This window comes from Abrus precatorius, unplaced genomic scaffold (assembly GCF_003935025.1).
Source record: "Abrus precatorius isolate BTA unplaced genomic scaffold, Abrus_2018 Scaffold11, whole genome shotgun sequence".
Lineage (NCBI taxonomy): Eukaryota > Viridiplantae > Streptophyta > Magnoliopsida > Fabales > Fabaceae > Abrus > Abrus precatorius.
The window spans coordinates 18,588,857-18,612,684 of NW_020874303.1; the positions used below are offsets into that span (position 1 = coordinate 18,588,857).

Here is a 23,828-nt window from a genome sequence, read left to right on the forward strand (position 1 = left end):
TCCACCTTATAAATTACTAAAATAAATAGTATTTCACTTAAAATAATTTTTGTTAAGAGATATATAAAAAAATAAACACTATTAAAAGGAAAATTCATAATTATTTATTATTCTTGAGGTTTATTTATATTAAAAATAACTAATGTTATTTATCTTTAGTTTTCAAAAGAAGAAAGTTTATATAATGATATTATTTTTTTCAGTCTCTTTGCTAGAGAAAGAGAATCAAACTTAGTTTTTTGAAACTTAATAAGAAATAGTATTTTTTCTGTAAAATTTGTCTATCAACTTCTCTATAATTCTGTTTAGGAGATCAAATGTAATTAGGATGTGTTTGAATTAATTTGACAATGGAAAGACCCTCCTAAAATTTCTCTCTTCTTTTAAAAATTGGGTCATAAAAGGCTTCTTACTAATGAAGAAATACTTCATATAGGTCTAACTGATCTATCCACCTGTCCTAGATGTAGAGAAGCTCCTAAATCCATTATGCATGTTTTTAGAGACTGCTTTTATGATCAAGAAATATGGCAACATTTTATATTTCTCACTCAATGTCACTAATTAGTTTGTGTCTAATTTAACTCAATGTAGGTTGAGCAAATTTATGGACTAGAACTTAATTTTTGGGTTTATTATGTGGCATCTATGTAAGGATAGAAATAATTTTATTTTTAATAACTTATCTATCCAACTTAACTCCATGAAGCATAAAATTCTATGTGACTTTCTATTTTTTTCTTCTGTTTGCAGAAATTGTACCAGTCATCTCTCTAAGCTAGTGCAAGACAAGACTATGATCAGAGACTAGGATCAGGTGGATCCCTCCCCCTCATGGATATGTCAAACTCAATGTAGATAGGTCTGTTTCAAAGTGTAGAGATGTAGTTGCTTGTGGTGACTTAATTCGAGACAATAATAATAATTTTATAACTAGTTTTTACAGCAAAATTACCATCTGTTGCTCCCTTAAAGTTAAACTTTGAAATTTTTTCTTTGGTGTCCAACATACAATAAAGAAAAGATTGAGAGTGATTATAAGGAGACAGTCTCTCTTATTCTTAATATACAATTTTACTGTCACCCTTTTTTTGAGGTCCTTAATAAAATTAGAGATTTACTTTATTATATTAAGTTCATTAAGATTCTGCATGTGTGTAAAGAGACTAATTAATGTGCTGATTGTTTAGTTAATTTTGACATTGATGAGTCCTGTATTTGCATTATTTTGATGTGGCTCCCGTGCCCTTAACTTCTTTTCTTGAATATGGATGCCATTGGTAGTCCCTTTTTAGGACTCTCTATGTAGTTATTTTGTTCTGGGCTATTTAGCCCATTTTATTAAAAAAAAAAGTGATTTGGACCCAAGCATCTCCATCGATCCATTAACCAAGGGTAAAACCCTTGAAAAAAAAAAAAAGAAGAACGAAACCCCTAACAGTGAGAAGGAGTTGGTGGGTTTGAGTTTGAAAGAAGGCATTAGAAACAGAAGCAGAAGGAAAAGCAGAGGCAGAGCGCAGTAGGAAGAGGCATGGCGGCGCCCGAATCCCCTCTCTGTTACGTCGGTGTCGCCAGGCAATCCGCTGCTTTTCGCCTCATGAAACAAATGGTACTCTCTCAGTTATTCATCTTCATTCTTCTCTATATAGTCGATTTAATCTATTTATTTAGGGTTGGGAAGAAGGAGAGGGTCTCGGAAAAGACAAACAGGGAATCAAAGGACATGTTCGAGTCCAAAACAAGCAAGACACTATTGGTTTCTTCTTCTTCCTTTCTTTTGCTTTTCCATCTCTCTCACTTCGCTATGCTCATTTCCTTGTTTATTCATATTTCAATAGGTATTGGCGTTGAGAAGCCTAATAATTGGGCGTTTGACACCACTCAATTTGACAATATTCTCAAGAGATTGAAAGTTGTATGTTCCTCTCTCGATTTGTTCCTCCTTTTCTCATTCATTCCGTGCTTTTTTCTCTTCGCTCTAAACTCTCTTTCTTTCTTTCTATGTACTGAGCAGCAAGCGCCACAATCACATGACACAGGTATAATCATTATCATATTCACACGTGTTTTTGATTTCCATTAAACTCTCCTCTCATCTTCCCATGTAAATGTGTGTTAAAAGAATTGCGTTTTTTGTGAACTGTGACAGAAATAGAGAAAAACGCAGCTAAGGTAGAAACCGAAGCTAGTGTTGCTGTCGATAATCAGGATTCTGTCTCCAAAGCTACAAGACCACAAGGAAGGTATGCATGCCTTCTAATTTATATTTATGGTTTTGTCTATTACTTGATGTAACTATGCGTGACATGTGCTTTGCTTTGTTTCAGATACAAGAGAAGAGAGAGTGGGAAGCTTGTCTCTCAATATTCCTTGAAGGATCTCGAAGGAATTCTTGTAAGTTCTAACCGTGGATAAGAAGCTCAATAGTATGTTTAATTTTATTATTATTGTTGTTGCAAAATAAATTTTAAAAAATGGTGAAGGTGTTTATCCTCTATGTGATGGAATGATGTGGAGTTTCTTTACCCAGTTGCTAAATTGAATGAATCACTAACCAAAAATGTTGTAAATGGTTTTGGATTCTGATATTGACTGTCAGATTCTATAACCTAAACCTTGTTAATTTATGCATTTGTTATTTTAGTTACTTGATTCTGTCAACTATTTTGCTTTTATGTTTGATTCAATGAACCTGGAATACCTATAACTTCTCCATGCCCACTATCTTCATTTTAGAAGCTACGTTTGCACCTGATGGGGCTTTGTTATCATCTGAGCATTGGTTAAAAAAGACATGAAGATATGTGTTCCAACTTCATTTGTGTATTCCAATACCAGGGAATGCACAACTTTTGTCCCTTTAAACTGAATTTTGACAGAAACTAACCATAGATTGCAATCACCTCAAATTTTAATAACATGAATGAATGCCTGAAAATTGCCTTCCCTTGTGCCTCTTTCATTTTTTTTAAAATAATTCTCATTACTTCAGTATTAGGATTTAAGTATTAAGCTAATGGTGTTCTGTAAAAGTTCTGTCTATACTGTTAGAACTTAGAATTTTATATAATCTAGCCCCTTAAATGTATATTTCTGTTTTATTTTATAGAAGGCTGTTACTGGTTGTTTACTTGGATGATGTTGGTGATAGGTTAAAAAGGGTGACATATCTGGAGGTAATAGTAATTCTGATGGTGAACTTGACTTATTAAAGACATCTGAAATTCAAACTTTTGAAGATGAAGGTATAAGATCGAACTGCAATGGAGTTTTTGTGCTATTTGTGTTGATTGACATCACATATGATATTTGGTTACCATGATGGTATAGGAAGCACATATCCTGGTATACCTCTGGACTGGTGGGGCTACAAGTATGGTTTTGTATCTGGTGGATTTCTTGGAGCAGAATCAAAGAAGAGAAAGTCCTTGATGTCTGGAAGTGCCAAAAATATGGCAGAGAGAACTGCATTTTTTGAAGAAGATCAAGAAAACCTTTATAAGCTAGTCCAAGTATGTGACCTCTTGCCTAGCAAACTAGTTATATTCTGTATATTTTTAATTTGTCAAAGGATAACAGTAGTATGTTTGCATGTGATGTTCAATTATAGGAAGGATCTGGTATTGCTCATGTGATATCTTTAATAGTAGTGCTATGTTGTGTGAATAAGTTCATAGCCAAACCTGAAACGTGATGATTGATTATTTTGTAATTGTTATGCCAGGAGAAATCCACAACAGGAAAGCAAGGACTAGGCATCAGGGACAGACCCAAGAAGGTAGCTGGGTGCTATTTTCAGGGTAAAAAGACATCCTTTGATCATAGTGATGATGAAGATTCTGGTGACACAGATTCCCTGGAAAAACGAACACATGATGATTTAATTAAAGTAGAAAAGATTGTTGAATGCAAAGTGAAGTTGAAAAAGTTGTGCAAACAGATTTTAAATCGGGTGAGGCCTATTTTTTGCGTTTCAAATATTTTCTCTTATCCTTTAATTCGTGACTGTTTACTCACTCACTTAATTGCAGGTGCCTGGAGAATCGTTGAAACTGAAACAACTTAAAGTTCTTATTGATGAACATTCATCTTCAATTTTGTCTGGCTTTTCTTCAAAGAGAGAGGCTGTTGCTTATTTGAAACAAAAAGTATGGTTACCTTGATCACATATCACAGTTATACAATTCATTTTAAATCAAATGATGTAGTGTTATTAACAAATGCACCAAATTGCATGTGCAATATAAAACTACCTAATTACTTTGCTAAATCTTATACTATCTGAATAATCAAAATTGGGTTGATTTTCTAATTCATATTTACCAAACATGAATGGAAGTGAAAATCAGAAAAGATAAATTATATTCCTTTTTGTCCTTTTATATTTTTGTGAAAATTATCTAACTACAATTTGTGGATGCACCTATATGGGATTGTGGATAACTGCTAAATTGCTTAATATAATCCTCTCGTGGAGATATTTGATGCTTGAAATAAGTTACACTTTTATCGGGGATATGGGAACCACTGTTAGTAGAGCTTGTGGATTGTTTCTTTCTTATAATTGGCATTCAATAGTATGGTGATATCGGTGCAATTATCATCTAGCAAGTTTTGACATGATTTGTTCCTTAATTGCAGCTGACAGGTAGTAGGAAGTTTTGTATCGAAGGGAAAAGAGTGCGATTGGCATCTAAGAGAACCTGAAATTTTGATACCTCTTTTGCGGCCTTTTCTAATTCAGTATATTTTCTCACAGCTGTGCGAATATGCAGATTGCAGCAAGAGTTTTAGTTTAGGCAAATTTTCATTCGTTGGCTTCATCAACGTATGTTGTAGTAATTAAATAACATTTTATGAAATTTAGATTTATTTTTTTTGGTTGTAAGTTAAAATTCTGGTAAGTGCTTGTCCCCTGGATTGGATATTAAAATTATCTGTGTACTCATATAGGAATAATGAATGTCCATGGAAATGTCAACATGGTTTCTTTACTTGAACACTTTAACATTTCTCATCTTATTAAGAATCTTGATTGTCGATCAGAAAAAATAAATAAAAATGTTTTTCTTTTGTTTGATTTCTTCTCTTCTTCCATAGATCAAACATATCACGGAATATGAGATGTATCTAATGTCATTTTCAAGTGTGTATTATCACTCATGTTTAAACAACGTCTAAAATATTTTTTTTTCTTATAACTATATTAGTAGTAAAAATATTTTAAATAAAAAACTATTGAGTGATAATAAATATATACAAGTGATAGTAGACTCTTCCCAGAATATACTAGAAAGCTTGTAACCTTACCTTCGAGTGATGGCAAGATTGATACCGTACTTTCCGTTGGGCAATTTTTGGGTTGGGATCGAGAAGGGGGAAGCAGAGGGAGCAACTCGAGAGTTGTATTGGGTTCAGTGTCGCTTTCATTTTAACTCGAAAAGGGTCGTTGAATTATGAAAACTTGTTATGATTACTGTTTCATGTTTGGATATTTCGATTAAAATGCTAAATTATTTTTCTAACAAAATAATTGACTATAAACAAAACTTCGGGGTTTATGATTTATTTATTTATTTTAACTTTGTTTTGCTCATTTAATCTCTTACGAGAATATTTTAAATACAAAATTGAATATTACAATTTTTTATTTCTTTAAGTAATTTATCATAAGCATTATTTTTTATGCAATCTTAATAAAATTATATTTTTTAAAATGGTCTGTTTTACTTATATATAGTTCCTTATTTAATATGATTGAGAAATCATATTTATTAAGTTAGAAAAGTCTTGTGTTTTAATTTATTAGAATTGAAATTACTAATTGTCTAGGTTATAAACATTGCTTAATTATGGCCACAATTTCAGGGCAAGTAAGTTGGGTTGGTCTTGACTTTAATGTATTTTTATTGTTTCCCCCTTTAATTATAGTTTAATATAATAATTATGATGGTATTTATTGAATGGTAAGCCGAAGAAATTTAATTGGTTTTTATTTAATAGACCTAATACTTTTCCAAACCTCAAGGCCTGAATATGGCCTTTTCGTTAACCCCGCACTTTATTTCTACAAAATTAACTCTAAATATTATTCTAGAAATTAAAATTTGAAAGTTACTTTTTTGAAATGTATTAAATTCTCTTCTACAAATCAAATGATTGCACTAGAATTTAAGTTCTTAGAATTTTTTTTTTAAAAATAATCAAAGGGTGCAAATAAAAAAAACAGGGATACAAAAAGAATTTTTCCACGAATATATATTATTTAAGTGACCTGGGTCTTTTTTAAAGTTTGATATACTGTATTACAGTTTTTATAAATTGCTTTGCAAGCTAAATATATAATTACTTTAAGATCTATTTAGATGAAAAAGGTGAACTCATTGCATAAATATTGTATAAACAACAATGAAATAATCATGACTCCTCGAGTAGACTTGTATTATTAGGTGATTCATAATATCGCACCACTAAAAAATACCAACACGTATACTTGTGATCCTTGTCATCGTGCTGTGCTATTATGGAGTAAAAATGACTGCGGTCAGTTACTAATACAAAGGTGATTAAATTTGGTGTGTTGAGAATGAGAGCAATATGAAAGAGATAAGACGTTGTTTTCTTCTTGAATCGGAGAAAAGAAAATGGAAGGAGATGTCCTCACATTTTTCTCTTTTCCTTTTCTCTCCTACAGCCAAACAAACGATATTTCATAAAATCTTATTCTATTTCTCTCAAAATCGTGTCTTCTTAATTTCTACAAAACTACTTTAGCCGGATAAAAGTGAAAAGAATCTCCAAAAACACTCCTTTCTTTTATGTTGCAGTTAATTAACGATTACAATAATCTTAGTTACATCTTATTGAATATTTAAATAATCTTTAACATGATTTTTTAAGATCATTGAAAATTTAATTATACTTTTAATTTTACAAATATTTTTAAAATAAAATCTTTCTACTTTTAAATACTTTAAATCAATTTAAACACTTTGTTAGTTTTTAGATGAAAGGAGAAAGAAGAATAAGACTTATACGATAATAATCTTTATTTGAAAATTTTAAATGAAAGAAAAAAGGTTTATAATTCTTCAAAAACTTTCATAATCTTATATTTTTAACCATCTTTCTTACTCCTTTCTTCTCTCGGATTCATAAGAAAGTAACAATACTCATTAATATTTTACTGGCAATTAAAAAGTTAACTTGAGTAAGCGGAATGAAAACGCGGAAACCAGCCAAACAGTTGGCTAATAGAAAATGAGGAAGTGAATAGAGCATGGAACACATGTAGAGCGAAAATTAAGAATTCCACAGCTTTCAATTTCTCTTTAGCGTCTTAAGAGTGTCTATGAAGAACAGTCACAACTTGTAAAAGTCATAAAATTGGACTATCATAATGTGTACCACACGGACCGTTTAATTATTTGGTCATAAAAGTCCACATTTGTATCGCAAACAGTTTCCCTGCGTTTTACGAAACAAACAACATTTCAGCTTTCGATGCTTGTTTTTCTTTTCTTTACTTTGTCCTTGTTTAACACTCAGTCGACACTAGTTAAAACCCCAATAAATAAATAATAACTGCATGCAAAGAGCTTGGTCCTTGCAAGTTGGAACACATACTTTTTTATTTTTTAATTCAGTAACAGATATTTAGTTTCTCACTTGGCCATAACTTATATGTTGACAAATAATGGATTTAGCTGGCAATTTGGCGGTGTTGGACTAATTTGCTACATGGTTTTTTTTAATGTTTTATATAAATGAGTGGAACATCTTTAAACTTCAAAGGGAACGAGGAAGAAAAAAGTGATTAAGTTTGGTTTTCCTAGAATCCTAGCTAGGATTTATAGCATGGTAGTGGTGTGGTGCCCAAAGGAGAGAGTGGTCTCAACTCTAAACAAGGGTTGGAGGTAGTCACAGCGATAACTACCGTATATGCAAAATCCTACGTAACAGGTAGAAACGTATATGTAGGTGCGGTATGTAACTAATTATAAGCCCATTAAAAGCTGACCACATCTACAACCACAAGGTTATCTTTGAAGGGTTGGAAAGAAAGACCAGAGTTTCAGAAATAAGATACGAGAAAAGATGGAAGAGACAAAGTATTAATAAAAAAATATTTTAATTTAAAAAAAATTAAAATGAGTCTATTAAAATTTATAAAAGTTCTTAAATACTCTCACACATTTTAAAAACTTTTTAAACAAGAATTTCCATAAAATATATCTTCATTTTTTTTTACCTTAAAAAATAGACTCTTAAAACAAAATTTAAAACTATAACTCAGTTTAGATATTTTTTTTAATAAATATTTGTAAAATAAAGTAAAATCTATTAATCTTTTTAAAAGTTAAAATCAAATTATATATGCACTTCAGCTTTGAAATGAAATATCTTTAAAATTAAGACACAAAAATTAATTTTAACTCATATTTTTTTTATAAATATTTATGAATAAAATTATGTAAATTAGCTTATGTATTCTTCTAAACCATCTAAAAAAACATACCAGTTGAAAGTGGCCCTTCAAACTAAAATGCAATCAGATCAAAAGCAAAGGGTTTAGAAAAATCTAACAAAACTCTCATGCATGACGTGACAATGACATGATCGTAGTGGTACTAGGATTTAACTTTCTTTTATTTTCACCCGTGAGAGAAAAAGGGCCAAGCAACCTAGCTGGCTTAATTTAATACATATCTAGTTATATATAATAATAAATTCCAAATTATTGGCCTCTTACGTACGAGAACTTCCAACCAAATTGTATTGTATTGACTTAACCGCAAGAACGATTCAATTGTCTTACTCACTGTCATGCAGTCGCCAATAATCCCAAATAAAGGGGACATTATATTAATGGGATCAGCACCGAATTGCTGAAAAATAATATCCCTTCCCCACTTCCACTTGCTCCCATTTTGACTTTATAGTTTAGTCAACTCAATTGAAATATTATTGCCCGTTTGAACTTTGAAGCATATAGAGAACATATATTCAAAACACCACCCATTGGTTACCTTTTCACATCTATCTATATATATATATATATAACCAAATATTCATTGACATTTCTTCAAAACCCTCCCGTTTCAAGTTAATGTAAAGTCACCCTGGCCCACCCATTTTCTCATATAGTTATTTTTTTCATTGCTTGTTCTTGATCCTTACCAATTTCCTAGCTGCAACTTGGTTAATTAATGGACGAATTTGCATTCTCGATGGACTGGGATTTAGAAGCTATTGTGAGAGGAAGCACTAGTGAAGCCATCATCATGGACGAACCATATCCTAATTTTTCTAATTTCTTTGATGAACAAGATGAAGCACTTGGTAGTTTTCCCGAATTCTCTGAAACCACGAGGGTTCTTGATGATTTGGAAGAGCTTTACAAACCCTTCTACCCAGTTTTGCACCCTCTTTCACCGCACACCATCTTTACAAGTTCCATACCTATCCCCAAAGAACCCGAAGAAGCCAAAGAAGCATCAGAGAAAGTAGCTCCACAAGAGTTGCAAGTTCCCGCAGCATCTAAATCTAAAAAAAGGTAGGTTATTTAATTATTTGCCTATTCAATCAAACACAAAATTTCATTTGTTTTACAGAAATTGTAAAGTAAATAATTTCATTTGTTATTTAGTTATTTCGATGCATATTAAAAGTATTTTTAGTTCTTCAAAATATATTTAAATTTTAAGTTCTATTATTTAAATATAAAAAACTCACACCATATATATATTATACACACACACCAGTCTTAAGAATACACTTCAAAAATTATAAAGGACATTATTTTGATGTTCATGAAGCATTTTCCTTAAACTTCTATAATTTTTTTGAAAAAATGGGGTAAGTATAGTGCAAAGCAAATAATGGCATGCATGTTATTGTTTGCAGCAAGAAGAACCAGAACAAGAGTGTGGTGAAGCAGGTGAGAACAGCAGAAGGTTTGGACGATGCATGGGCATGGCGTAAATATGGACAAAAACCAATAAAGGGTTCGCCTTATCCTCGAAGCTACTACAGATGCAGCAGTTCCAAAGGATGTTTGGCAAGAAAACAGGTTGAAAGAAGCCACTTAGATCCTGCTGTTTTTTTGGTTACATACACTGCTGAACACACACATCCTCACCCTACTCGTAGGAACTCTCTTGCTGGGACCACCCGCAAGAACAATTTCAATTCCAATTCCATAGTTGCACCTCCAACCACTCGTGACCAAAACACTTGTTCCTCAAATTCCTCAGTAGTAATTAGTAACTCTCCAAGGACACCTTTGGTGGTGCAATCCATTGTGACAGGTGTGCAACGAAGTAAGGGTTTGAAAAAAGAGGAAGACTTTCTTGAGTGGTTGGATGATATTGAAGGTGCTCAATTTGGTGATGGAAATTGGATTCCAAGCACAGATCTAGAGGAATTGGTAGGATTTGAGTACCAACAACTTGCACTAGATGGCTTTGGTGACACCTAGTTTCCTTAACGAATCTAATGAGTAGTGCAAGTTTGTAATTTATTTATTTTTTTCTCTTTTTACAAGGACAATGTAGATCCAGGCCTCCCTAGTGTCCCTCTTTAATCCTTCTCCTTTTCACTTTCTCACTCTTTGAGGATTTCCCATCTTTCATTTTCTCTCTATTCTCCATAGTTATTAGTGAATCTTTCGTTCTTCAATCCCAAAACAGGAAATAGAATTGAATATTGACCACTTGTTCTTATCCTACCAAAAGAAATTAAATTCTTCTGACATTCCTTTTTGGGTGATTTTATTATGATATATTTTGGTAAAAAGGGTTATTAACATATATTGAATTACAATCAAGTTGCTTTGGTTACAATCATGCAATATTTGAATCGCAAATGCCTCATCATACTTCAATTCAGTTTTAATCAGTCTCTTCTTATTTGACTAATATATAGTGATTCAACATTTTTATCGAATACACCAGTTGCACATGTTAAAAAAATATATTAAGAAAGAATAGAATTTACTACATTAAAACTATAAGCTTCATTTTAATATGTAAAAGAATATCATTTTTTCCTCTTAAACCTATGTACTTGATACACAAGATAAAATAAGATATCGTAAATATTTTTTTTCTAATTACTTGAATTTACAAGGGAGAGATGTGAAATACTGGGTTAAATGTAAGCATGTGTGGAAAATTTTACATTAATATTGGTATATTATTCCGAAGAAACTAAATGTCGTCAAACTTTGAACAAGTATGCAGTTTCATTTGCAGTATTAGATAGATGTATTAGAATAAGACAGAACATAAATTGAGATGAATTTCATTTCATGTTTGGTCCCTAAAATAATAAAAGAAACTAATTGCCATCAAACTTTGCAGAAGTATGTAAATTAATTAATTTGAGGCATCTGATAAATGTAATAGAATGAGATCTATATAACCAAAAATAAGAATTTTATTTTAAGTTTGTTACATTTTAAAATAAAATAGAATAAAACATAAAATTGAAAATGATATATTTTAATTTTACTGTAAAAAAAATTGTGAAGTCAAGAGGAATTGAACATTGCAAGAGGCTCTATTTTGTTCTATCCTTACTGAAATGTTATAAAATTTGCAAACATATACTTTGATGTGTTATATATATATAAAATTTAAAAATTAATTAATAATTTATCAATTTTCTTAACAAATGTATAATATTTTATTTAAAACATAAGTAAGTAGATCTTATTTTTTAATTTAAACTACATGTATTCCCTGAAGGAACTAATCCTGCTTGATGTAGGAACAGCTGCTACACTATATAGTGAAATTAATTCTTTTAGTAGAATTTTTTTATGTACACTGTGGAACCTTACTTAAAAAACACTAAACATGTATTAATTGAACCGATTCCCACCAATAAATAGATCCTATTTGATTAAATATTTACTCGTGTAAAATTTTGAATATATGTTTGTTAAGTTAGCATTTTGTGTTTAATGATTGGGTTAATAAAATTTATTTTTAATAAAAATGTTTAAAATATTATTTTGCGTACTAAGTTAGTATCAAGGGTTATTTGATTTTATCTCATGCATATATGTGTGTCGAAGAAGAAGCAGTTCACGGAATACTTAGTAATGTGTTCAATCCTTTTCTAATAATAAAACGTCTGTAGAAAAGGCTGTTATTCAACGGATAATATATCAATAATTGTTCAAATGGGTGTTTGTCGAGAAAACTGGGTGCAAACTGCAAACCATGTGATTTCATGAGGACTAGAAAAACAACACCAGAATCTCACACAAGTCAATCATTGATCTGTATTCTGTATAGAGATTATAAAAACTATACTTAATTCTTTCACTAAAATTAGAAGAACAAAAAAACACTTATCTTAGAGAGAGAAATTCCTTTAAAAAAAATTCCTCAACAACAGATCATATATATTAATTTTATTTTGAATATCTATCCTAAGCTATGTCCCTATTTTTTTTTCTCTCAATTTTTAATAATTTTTTTATATATTTACACTTTTTTTAGATTAAAATAAATATTTAGTCTTTATTGTTGATATTTATTTATAAATAAATCTCAACACCTAAAAATTTTAAATTTTAGTTTATATATAATTTTTTATATTTAAATTTATGTCGTTAGGTTATTTAAAGTAATTTTTTAAAATAATGTTATAACAGTTAAAATAAAATAAAACATTCGTACAGATGTTAAATCATATATAATTTTTTAAATATATAAACTAATTTATAATTAATTTATAAAAATTAAATATATTTTAACATTTGTTTTTTTTTTCTGTTACATTAAATATCACATCACTTTTTATTTCTTCCTTCTTTTTATCGCTTTAACACGTCAACGAAATATTTTGTAATTATTAATTCGCTCTAACGTGTAATGAGTGGGCCAGTGGGCCACCATTCCACCGACTGTCCAGCTCATTGCTGCCGACCCCCTCCCAACTGTGAAGGAGTTTCGATCGACTTTAAAAAAAAATAATTATTTATATTGCTTATAAAATATTATATTATTTAAAGTTATTAATTTTTATGATAATTATTTTGCATATTATATTTATAAAAAATTAATTATCAATAATATAAAAATATATATTAATAATATATTAAAATTAAATTCTTTTGTTAATAAAAGAGAAAGAGTGGGCTCATTAAAGTATGATTTAGTAAAATTAACAGTGAAAGTACTAAAAGAATAACAAAGAAGAAAACTTATTTAAACACGTCTCACTAATTTTGTCAATTTGACTGGTCTATTTAGATGTCTTCACTAAATTATTTCTTATATGTAACAAACTTTGTATATATGACCTATATGTTTCTTCTTAAAAGAAAACGTTAAATATATGTAATTGTGATAAGACAAATTTATGTTTGTAATTATATTAATTATGTAACTGAACAATATATAAATATATGTTCCATTAGATGATCTACACGAATTTATCCATATTCTTTCACTTTTCTCTTTCAACAGAAATTATTATGTAGGCATGATCTCAATGTGTAATAATCAGAACAAAAAGACAATACTCAAATTAACTACATGAGAAGCCGGAGTCCTGTACAATTTTATTTTTTTTTTGGGGGGGGGGGAGGATATGATTTCTGTAAAATTCGGGAGAGATCAAAGTAATTTTCTCTTGCTATATATATAAAAAGACTGCACAAGCTTCAGTACTGACTAAACTATGAAGACTAATTTTTCCCCATAAGTCTTCCGGGACTTCAGCAACTACATAACTTACTCAAAGCTAGTGACCAAATAGTCATTTTGAATAATTTTGTGATTATTTGGTCCCTAACTGTAAATAAGTTAACAGTTTCTATGGTGTAAGGCTCTCTATTTCCTTTTCTCAATATTTTACCCAAAAGATTGCCAAATCTATCCCAAGTTGCAGCAAGACCATTCAATTGGCTCCTGGTGCCATCAAGCTGATCTCAATAAATCCTCACAAAAAGTGTCGAATTGTACTATAAGAGCTACAATGAACACCACCTCAAATTGTACGCTACTATGAACTGAGAAAATATCTTCTCTTGCTAGTTGGAGCTGCTATACATGCTGAGGGATCCTTTCATGATAAAGCCTCGACTAAAATTCTGAAATCGTTGAAAATTTCCAGCAAGAATTTCAAAGAATCAGCATTATTTTATGCTTATAACTGAAAAGTGCCTAATTCATGACCATGCCTTGTAAGTAGTACTTTCCGGCCATCAACCCATTCTAGTCGATAGGAGAGGTCCAGATTATGAAGCAGTTGTTTCAAACTGTCAGCATGATTTGAATCCCTCGCATTATCCTAGAAAAAGAAATATAGGTAGCATTACATAAAAGGAGAAGTAGATTTATGGCAATAGTAGATATCTTAATGACCCGTAACGAAAGGAGGTGGTCGAAAGTAGAAAAGCTTTCATCTCAAGCTATTTATCATTTATATTCATGCATTTCGACCAATTGAATGTATTTTTGCATGCTTTCGGCCAACTTTCTATAAGACTTTCATCATGTGCTGAGTTAAACATTATAAGGAGATTCCAACTTAGCACTAAAGTTCTCCTGCTAAATATAAATTTATCAGCTATCTTCCCCTCAGGCATCAGTTTCAACCAAAAGCTGGGTTCTAGTTTCATTCGCTAGACATAAAAATAGTTCTCTGTCTTTATTGAAAACAGAAAAAAGTAAAAGAAAATCACCTGAAAGTTCAACTGCCTGTCAGTTTCCAAAATATTGGCCATTATGCTTGACCTGGATGAATTAGGTGAAAATCCTTCCCAAGGAGGAACAAAGATTAATTTGGTGCACTGGACAGGAATAAAGTTCCTGCTTAGTTTCTCCCACCAGAAAGATCCCAGTGACCACCATCTAATCAGTAACCCATGTTCAGAAAAAGCAACCAGCCCCTAGCAATAAAGAATGTTCAAGAAGTAGGAGGGAAAAAATATCAGTTTGAGATATATAGAGAAATCACTAATCTCAAAAAGATTACATAAGATTGCTTCTGGAGTTCAGAGAACAGTTTTGGAAAAGAGAAAAAAGAAACATAGGAGCACTCAAAAAGATTTAGGAAAAAATACAATATATAAGAAACAAAGGTTTTCATCTGGTTTAAATTGAACCAATCAAGCATGATGAACCTATATGGAAAGCGTACTTAAATCATAGAAAAATATAGTAAACAAATGGGTGTGGGAACAATAAGGCAGACTGTGGGGAAGTATGTTGCAAGGATTTTCCCTTGCTCTTATGTTACGAGTGGTTCAAGTATTTCTCAAAATTGATTTTATTAACCACATTATCATTATAAATAGCATTATAGTAATTAGTATCATATGGTCTGAAGCTAGCAACAGCCCTTATTTAGGTCACAGATAAATCAGAGTATATAGTTTGCCTAATATAACTAAGATTCTGGATAAGATCAAATTTTTACATATCATTATTTCTTTACGTGATGATCCAAAACCTACCATCTAGATCCACAGAACACCAAGCAGTCTAGGTTTTTAAAAACAATTGGTTGGTACCTCTCCATCGGGTGAAAAGCTCAGTGCTGAAATTGCAGTAGTCAATGTTCCTGCTGTCGCTGCTGTGAGCAGAGTTGGAAGTCCAGGAGGCCCACTTGCATCCAAAACCTTTATCATTGTCACACTGCATAGAAAAATGAAGGTTGTATGTTTTAGGAAATTATTATCTCTTCAGATATCACAGAGAGAAGAAACACAAGAAGACCACATTGTAAATCAGAAATTTCAAAAGATAAGCACAAAAGGGTGGGATAGAGAGAGAGAGAGAGAGAGAGGAAACAAGTTATAAATGCCATAATCATATAAACAGGGAAAGTAGTAAAAATTAAAAAAATAATTCTTTTCATTCTTGAAAAATTTATCTGTATCGTCCATAGCCTACCACATGGCATTAAATGGACATTTACCTTGAAGAGTACAATTATCAACAAACAAAATGACCATTCGGCTATTTAGGATACAACCAGGGGTGGAACTAAGCAGTAAGTACAGAACCACCAAAATCTCTCTTTTTTTCCTTAAATATCCTCAGTATTGTATTCTATCTTTCAAATTTTTAATTATAATTCCATCTCTTGTGATTTTTATTTTTTTGACCTTTCCACCCTGCATATAGCATTTAAATAGCACAAAAAGTATTTTCTCAAGTACATGCCAGACAGAACAATTGGAGGGTATCTACACATTGTCAGCCTAAATCCATTCTGAATTTAAAAATTACACTTTTATCTTGTAATCCTAATACCTTTGCATATCATAAACCCTAATGCTTGCAGTCTTAATTTCTCCAATCACATCTCCAACTGCTAGTCTGGTCCACGAATCATTGACAGCAACCATAGGATATACACGCACAACTTCCTTGAAAGTTGTCATTGAACTCTGAAAGCATGCCTTCCGCATGACTGAGTTGCTAGGATCTATAGTCTGTAAAATGAAGTTCACCACCTGCAGATCTGACCCACTGTCACAAAAATTCATGCTTTCATGTTTCAAAACAAATAAGCAGCATGAAATTTAAAACTTCAGGGCAGAGAAAACTACTAGCAGGTCCTATGTTGTGCATGATTCAGTACAAAAAGAAGATAGCCCCTTGAAATAGAGAATCACTCTGCTCCCAACCATCAAGAATAGAAACAAGCAGTATTAAGTGATGAAAGAGATAAGCAAGAACAAGAATTTTTTTACAAGACAGCAGGCGAATCCATACTAAAGAACTGATAACGAGATATAGACAAGATTCATTTTGCAAGGAATAAATATTAAATAATTCTAGCTGTCAATGGTAGCATACAGCAATAATAACAAAGCTTTTGTCACTAGATAGAGTCAATTACATGGGTCAAACAATGCAATAATATTTTGTCATAAATCATGTATATAGACAAATTATTAATGTTTAAACCTTTCTTAATCGTTTCACTCATACTTTTTCCCACTTTCCCTCTACCCCCTCCCAACATTAAACATCTGAGATCAAAAGATTATATATATATATATATATATATATATATATTTATTTTAAAAAAAATAAAAGAGACAATTTTAAAATAATAAATCATTATTATATAATTTATATCTCTTTCCAATTGTTATTTGGATATAATTCTCTCCATCTGATACATTGATGATCAGGTTAGTACTAGACTACTAGCAACAAGTAACTTCACAAAAAACAAACCTTGTCAAGGTATTGAGCCAAATTCTTGGGAGAACCATGCATAATCCTTATAAGAGTCAACAAGGACACCATGTGGACAGGTGAATCAGATGCAGTAGACCAAATTTGGCTTTCTATCACAGACAAAAAGCCAGGTATATCAGCCATAGCTAAAGTTGGAAGAAGAACCTCCACCAAAGTCTTTTTAATAGAAAAAGAGGCATCTGAAATTTCTGGCACTGATTTGGAAGATGGACCACTCAACTCTACTTGGAAAAAGACATCCCCAATCAGACGAGGAATCTCAGAGACAATGCATTCTTTCCATGTACTCTCCATGCCCTCTGCAAGGAGCTCAGCAGCAGTGGAGCTGTACTTCTCATTCATAGCCATAGCCAACTTCATTAATGGATGAACAACTAACATGGCAAGACATGGCTTTACAAGACTGGGGTACCAGATAGCCAGTGCAGCGGCAACAATAATGTGAGATGTCATTGCATCCTGACTTGTTCCACCAACACAAGAAATCCAATCTTGCACTTCAAATGATTCTAGCCAAGCAAGAATCTTGGATTGCTCATCATGGGAAATTCCTCGTTTTTCTGCCTTGGGAGATATGCTTTCTACTGTCATATTTCCTAGATGTTTGTCTCTACTTCCAGTTTTGGAGCTCATACTAGTTGACTTAGTAGGTTTTGAATTGCATAGAGGTAGAGGAACAGCATGAGAGGCAGCACAATGAAATATAGAGCGTGCAGCCATTCGTACATGTTCACTTTCATCTTGCCAAAAAGCCACCAAGAGCTGTAGAAAGAAGATATCCTTCAGAACTGATATCAAGTAATTGGGAAGTTTAATAACACATAATGCATAAGCATTATCAACCACCCATAAAACAACAATACTAATCCAGCATTGGAATTGATCTTTCTAGTAATATCACCTTATGGAACAATAAAATATAAATAAAAAAATGCTGTAGTAAAATGTTATGATGCAGCAAATAGAACAGACCAGACTGGCAGATTTTAAGCTATCTCAGACACTCAAGAAACACAGATGAAACTCCTCTAAAGTGAGTTGTTTATGAAGTGAAAAAGTAAGGGTGTATCTACCCTCAATTTTATTTAAGGTGCATAGTGATTTTAAGCCACTAATTTTTAAAGGCAGTTCCACCCTTACTCTTCCTAACTTTAGAGAGAAAGAGAAACTCTTTTGGAAGGAGCTTTTCCCAAGAAACAAAAGTTTATAATGCTCCAGTTTCAATGATTGATTAGTTATTTGTTTAGCATTAAAAATTTAAAAGCAAAATTTGTGTTCAAAAGGAAATTTGTGACAGAAACAAGAGGGATGATCAAAATATGAAGGCCACACAATTGAGGGTTTTCTCATGGTTTAACACATTTCCCCCAACTGTCTCTTTTCTAGGATTTAGGGAATTATTAAAGCAAAATGAATCAAGTTTTATGGGGAAGGGGAGAGGATTTATGTATTCTGTGCCAGCCAGCTGTAGTCTCAAAAGTATCTCACCATACCAGTACTTGATTATACATTGATTATACATGTTGGGTAAACATTAAAGGTTTAATTGCATTTTTAATTCCTTAGGTTTGGACTATAAGCAATTTTGATCCTTCATTTTTTTTAAAGCCAGCTAAGTCCCTTTAATTTTAAATTAAACAAATTTGGTCCTTTGTCAATTTTCTCCTACCTAAAATTCACAAATTTTCATTCTTTAACTGGAAATATTTACAAATTAAATTCATTAAATTGTATTTTGCTAAAAAAACCAGGACATCAAATTACACCAAAAAAAGAACTTTTTTCAAACCCTAATATCGTATTTTATGAAATCCTTCAAATTTTATCAAGTTTTCAATGATCTTCTAAAATAATTCCATATCCCAAATTCATCACCAAATCTTGTATAATTACATAGAAAATAATAATTTTAAGATTTAAAGAAGAAAAATTGATGGAGGGACAAAATTTGCCTAATGTTAAAATTAGAGGGACTTAATTGGTTTGAAAAAAAATTAGGAGACCAAAATTGCACATAATCTAAAGAAAGAGAAAGGAAGAAAGAAGGGTGTTTGTATTGAAAGTGTAGAACACATTAGGAAGAATCCTCTAACAAGGGTGTTCCTTTCTCCCCGTCTTGGTTTCAGTTATTTACCAAAAAGATGTGTTCTTATTATAATTTCCCCTATTTAACCACCTAACCTCCTAACTGCCCCTAAAAACACTTATAACTGATCCCTTACTATTTATTTCTTCTGGAATATTCCATCCAAGCCCTATTCTCCTTATTACAAGTTGAGTCATGCCTAACAGGGTATTATAATGCATCCCAATTTATCACATATTCCCCATAAGCTCACAAATAACATAGTACATGCATAAAATCTATTGAGATTAAAATTACTAAGCAACAAAAGCACTTTTACAAGATTCCAACCTGTAATGAAGGTGGCCTCACATCTGGAAAATTTTCCATAAAATTTCGAGTATAAAATGCTGCTAAAGCACTGCATATGATACAATCAATCATCAGCAAAACTTTTCCAAATTCTAATTGAGTGCATTTTGAGGAAAGAGAGAAAGAATAATGAATTAATTTATAATTTAAAGAATTCAGAATTAAGAAGAGAAATACACAATGTGAAATTGTGCAGAAACACCATTACCCAAACCATAAAAAACAGATTAGTAAGGGGGAAAAAACGTAAAAAGAACAACAGGAAAAAATGTTTGCAAGCATCATGAGAATCAGACATAAAAGACTTACTCTACCATCAAGCCTACACATAGTAAATATTTTATTCAGAAGAACTACAAAAACATCACCAACTGGACTCAGATGAATGTAGGACCCAATATATCTAGGTCCCACGCTAATCAGGGAATCTTTTTCTTGTTATTCTTTTCAAATTTTGTTCATTGTTTTTCTATATAAGAAGGAACATTTATATGTTGCAAGAAACACTTCAAGACTATATTAAGTTTCAAAGAATACCAAGGATCCACCTGCAAAACTTAAAAGAAACTGAGCACTAAATCCATAACACTGGGAACTATAAACAAAAAAGAATGGTTAATTCCAGTTTGTCAAGAACCTCAAATAGTTTTGAAACTTTGTAGCTTTTACAAAACATCTCCTCTGGTTTATAAAGCTTCAATTTAGAGTATGCTTCTTAGATGGTTCAAGTGTAAAAAAAGGAGTTTTCTTGATGGAAAAATATTAAAGCAAGATGTGATTAGATCTTCATTTAAAAACAAAATTGTGGAAGTACAAATAACCTGATTTGACCAGATTTTTTTTTCTATTAATGTAATTGTAACTCCTAGTGGCATAGGACTTCTGTTGTTGTTGTAATGCAATTGCCACAATACCTGCTTGCTGCAGAACTAGAGTGAGACAAGCTAATTAAACGCTGGGCAAGGGACACCATCGTCAATGACCTCATTGCACAAAACTCAGATGATGACTTCCAGAGCTGAAATGTGGAATTTAATGTCTCAGGAACTAATGAAATGAGTGATAAGCAAAAAATAAGTCCCAGAATACAGTCCAAATTACCTCAAAAATAGCACTCTGACCAGGAAATGTCAATGTCAAGGATCCTTTATCCCCCTGCAGACCACAAGCTACTATAAAATTTTCTGGTCTCCTCAGCTTCATGTCACTTATCAGCAAATTATCAAGCTCTCTGTCTACACTCCACAAATGTAGAAATGATAAGCTATATCGAACTAAGTATTCTTCAAATAGGCTAACCCAGTCGTGCCCCTCTAAAGTTTCCGGATTATGGTAGCCAGGATTTTGCTCCTGGACTCCCTGCTGCTTCAAATTGCTATTCATTGGTTTGCCACCACCATTTTCCATGGACTCGTTCTTTTGATAAGAGAACATCAATGAGGCAAGATCAAAACTCAGAGTAACAATCCCAGGGAATGGGCAAGAGCATTTGATAGGAAGCTTGTTACTCAAGACACCAATCAGAGGGGATGAATTTGGCTTTGCTGAACTTACTTTACCTGCATTTGTTTTGGAAGAATTCAGCTCAGTCATATTTGAAATATTTGGGGAAGACCTTGATGAAGTAAGCAAGTTCTCTGACAGACTTATGGGAGAGTTAGAGAACCTTGCATCATCAACTATTGGAAGAAGTAATGAAGAGACTGATGTATTTCCATTCAGCAAAGTACCAGATATGGAATTCATGCTGATACTTTTACAAAAATGATCAAACATTGAATGTGAAGCTGGTCCGCGTAAGACTCGCTCACGTGAACCTGTCTTTACATCCCAAATGTATAATACATCAGCAGCATCAGAAGTTCCATAATGTGTTTGACATAGACAGGAAATATAACCCCGTGCTCCATCCCATAAAACTTTTGAAGGATAGTTCATGTGTCCAGGAAACATTCTTTCCACTCGCAGAGTCTCAAGAGAAACAAGAGCAACACATGCATCTTCTCCAACTGAAAGAAAACAATCACTCCAAGGATGTGCAGTCAAAGAAGGGGGAAGAATAATTTGACGCACTGCAGCCACATGATGATGCATTACCATAATAAGACTGCCACTGTCAAGATTCCATACACGAACTGTGCAATCTGTACTTCCAGACAGCAAAACCCGTTTAAAAGTCGAGCTTTTGGCACTACCCATCATTTGATGTGCTGCCAGACAAAGTACAGCACCTGTATGTCCTAAGAAGTACTGTTTACAGGAAGTTGACTTTTCGTCAGGGTTGGAACTTACACCATCCAAGCAAATGCCTTGAAACAGATCAAATCTTACAACCTCTATTTCTCCACTTAAAAACCCATACACAACAGCATAAGGAGTAAAGAGGTTCTCAGAGATAATCATGGAAGAAGACACTACCTTCCCCTTGTAAGTATAATAATTGCTTAAGCTATCCACATGTGCATTGTCTACATCATCAGAACTTGGACTCACACCAAAAGTGGACATAGTCTCAAGATCATCCAGTCCCTTGAGCTGAGCAGACTTCTCAAACCAGTTGGTGAAAGATGCACCATCACTAATCATTCTGCATTGACGGTACAATTTACCAGGTCTATCATCAAAATGATACGGTGACCAAATCGTGACAAGTGGTCTCCATAGCAAAGGTTCCTCATAATGAAAGCACACTGACTTGATGCACACAAGATATTGATTTACTTGTAGGAAAAAGATAGATAATCTCATATCAGGTTGATAATGAGTAGCAGGAATCTCAGAATGAGGTTCACAATGAAAAACATCATTCTGATACGATATTTTATATATAATTGCATAACCTATATTATTCCACACAACAAAGTATACCGGAATCAAGTTTTCATGGGTACTGCCCATATTGCCCACATCATCACTCTCAAGAAAAATGCCACCAATAGCATGTGTTGGAGTAGAATGCCGATCCAAACTGAAAAAATTATCCATAAAAGAAACCTCTCCAATATTGCCATCACTAGAGAATAACCTAAATATGCAGCGATCTTTCAATATAAAAGCAACAAGGCTCCCATAGGTCAAAACTGAAATAACTTGCTCCACACCACTCAATCCCTCAGAGCAAATAGAACTTTCCAACGGAGCTTTATCTCCATGTGAACTCGTCAAACCCTCCCCATAATCACGAGGATCCTCCGACATCGAGACCATCTGTTGCTTCCCAGCTAAATCAGCCACAAACACAGAATTCCTCTTCTCATCATCACCTAACACTAGTGCCATAAACCTGACAGGACCAATGGATAGATTTCCATGAAACACAGTTTGTGTAATGGAAAGTGAATATGTGTCAACAATAAGAATAGTGCATTTAGAGGGTTTCCTAAGCTGTGTTTCTCTATCAATTAAACCTTCATTTCCTTCCACAGAATAATCCACAAAAGAACAAGCTATACACACATATCTCGGCGTCGAATTCAAAGTTTTAATTATACGAGGAGTGCCTACCCAGGGTGGCAATTTTCTCCTACACCGACAATGACCACTATTTTTACTCCACACACACAAAAACCCATCGCAACACGCACTTATCAACGCACTACATCTACTTCCACTTGAACCAATACCGTTTTGCTCTGCTGCGACGGGACAGCAAAGGGCGAGATTGGTGACCGGTGCTGCGTGACCACACAACACGCCCACTGCATTAACATGCTGCAAAATCAACTTCGCACTAAGAAATTGAAAAGAAATGGTGATTTGTTAATTGAAACAATGAGAATGGAAATTGAAATGGGGAAATACCGGTGTGGAGGTGGAATTGGAAGGGGAAAGGGTCCACCAGATGATGGAGCCATCGGATCCGGCGGTGTAAAATGTTGGTGTCGGTGGTCCGGTGAAGGCGGCGACGGCGGTGATATTGTGAGGGAAGGGCGTGCCTGACCAAATGCACGCCACCGATCTGCACTTCATTGATATTCAAATTCCCACTTAATTCATCGTTCCCTGCGTTTCTTTTATTAAATACTAACGTATACGAATATGTACTGTTAAATTACTCGACGTTCCGTTTGAGAATTTCGATCAACAAGTTTCTGTTTGATTCCAAGGGCTTTGGGTACTTGATTCGGACTCTTCCCGCACCAGCTACTGTT

At 32.8% G+C, this 23,828-nt stretch overlaps 3 protein-coding genes across 6 annotated transcripts; 2 read left to right on the forward strand and 1 right to left on the reverse strand.

Annotated features, from left to right (window-relative positions):
- Positions 1 to 1,430: 1,430 nt before the first annotated feature.
- Positions 1,431 to 10,434, forward strand: LOC113854814. 3 transcript variants are annotated; one of them, XR_003502803.1, is made up of 12 exons: positions 1,431 to 1,609; positions 1,672 to 1,756; positions 1,839 to 1,915; positions 2,015 to 2,039; positions 2,150 to 2,243; positions 2,328 to 2,394; positions 3,152 to 3,245; positions 3,331 to 3,512; positions 3,725 to 3,952; positions 4,032 to 4,148; positions 4,642 to 4,793; positions 10,424 to 10,434. XR_003502803.1 is itself a non-coding variant. In XM_027486053.1 (11 exons), exons 1-11 carry the CDS (start codon positions 1,532 to 1,534, stop codon positions 4,705 to 4,707), a joined length of 1,113 nt encoding a protein of 370 aa, XP_027341854.1. In that variant the 5' UTR covers positions 1,431 to 1,531; the 3' UTR covers positions 4,708 to 5,073. The 3 variants fall into 3 exon arrangements, 2 of the variants coding, with proteins under 2 accessions (XP_027341854.1, XP_027341855.1); XM_027486053.1 differs by lacking the exon at positions 10,424 to 10,434 and having other exon boundaries at positions 4,642 to 5,073; XM_027486054.1 differs by lacking the exon at positions 10,424 to 10,434 and having other exon boundaries at positions 2,156 to 2,243; positions 4,642 to 4,934.
- Positions 9,231 to 10,480, forward strand: LOC113855747 (probable WRKY transcription factor 29). The gene is made up of 2 exons (XM_027487378.1): positions 9,231 to 9,556; positions 9,907 to 10,480. The coding sequence occupies exons 1-2, from the start codon at positions 9,231 to 9,233 to the stop codon at positions 10,478 to 10,480; spliced, it is 900 nt and encodes a 299-aa protein (XP_027343179.1).
- Positions 10,481 to 13,498: 3,018 nt separating this feature from the next.
- LOC113855028 lies at positions 13,499 to 23,817 on the reverse strand. 2 transcript variants are annotated; one of them, XM_027486461.1, is made up of 9 exons: positions 23,479 to 23,817; positions 20,779 to 23,388; positions 20,592 to 20,695; positions 19,657 to 19,726; positions 17,217 to 18,002; positions 16,281 to 16,483; positions 15,536 to 15,659; positions 14,705 to 14,911; positions 13,499 to 14,310 (listed from the first exon to the last, which is right to left on the reverse strand). In XM_027486461.1, the coding sequence occupies exons 1-9, from the start codon at positions 23,644 to 23,646 to the stop codon at positions 14,167 to 14,169; spliced, it is 4,416 nt and encodes a 1,471-aa protein (XP_027342262.1). In that variant the 5' UTR covers positions 23,647 to 23,817; the 3' UTR covers positions 13,499 to 14,166. The 2 variants fall into 2 exon arrangements, with proteins under 2 accessions (XP_027342262.1, XP_027342263.1); XM_027486462.1 differs by lacking the exons at positions 13,499 to 14,310; positions 14,705 to 14,911; positions 15,536 to 15,659 and having other exon boundaries at positions 16,313 to 16,499.
- Between the last annotated feature and the right edge of the window lie 11 nt (positions 23,818 to 23,828).

What these genes read in the sequence shown, in the direction of transcription:
- LOC113854814 (XM_027486053.1), top strand. Translation starts at nt 1,532, where the DNA reads ATGGCGGCGCCCGAATCCCCTCTCTGTTACGTCGGTGTCGCCAGGCAA. An exon ending in TTCGCCTCATGAAACAAATG is followed by an intron (nt 1,610 to 1,671) that starts GTACTCTCTCAG and finishes CTATTTATTTAG; the next exon opens with GGTTGGGAAGAAGGAGAGGG. An exon ending in ACCTTTATAAGCTAGTCCAA is followed by an intron (nt 3,513 to 3,724) that starts GTATGTGACCTC and finishes TTGTTATGCCAG; the next exon opens with GAGAAATCCACAACAGGAAA.
- LOC113855747 (XM_027487378.1), top strand. Translation starts at nt 9,231, where the DNA reads ATGGACTGGGATTTAGAAGCTATTGTGAGAGGAAGCACTAGTGAAGCC. An exon ending in GCATCTAAATCTAAAAAAAG is followed by an intron (nt 9,557 to 9,906) that starts GTAGGTTATTTA and finishes TATTGTTTGCAG; the next exon opens with CAAGAAGAACCAGAACAAGA.
- LOC113855028 (XM_027486461.1), bottom strand. Translation starts at nt 23,646, where the DNA reads ATGAAGTGCAGATCGGTGGCGTGCATTTGGTCAGGCACGCCCTTCCCT. An exon ending in GTCAGAGTGCTATTTTTGAG is followed by an intron (nt 20,696 to 20,778) that starts GTAATTTGGACT and finishes TCCACATTTCAG; the next exon opens with CTCTGGAAGTCATCATCTGA. An exon ending in TCTAGTTCTGCAGCAAGCAG is followed by an intron (nt 19,727 to 20,591) that starts GTATTGTGGCAA and finishes TATCATATGCAG; the next exon opens with TGCTTTAGCAGCATTTTATA.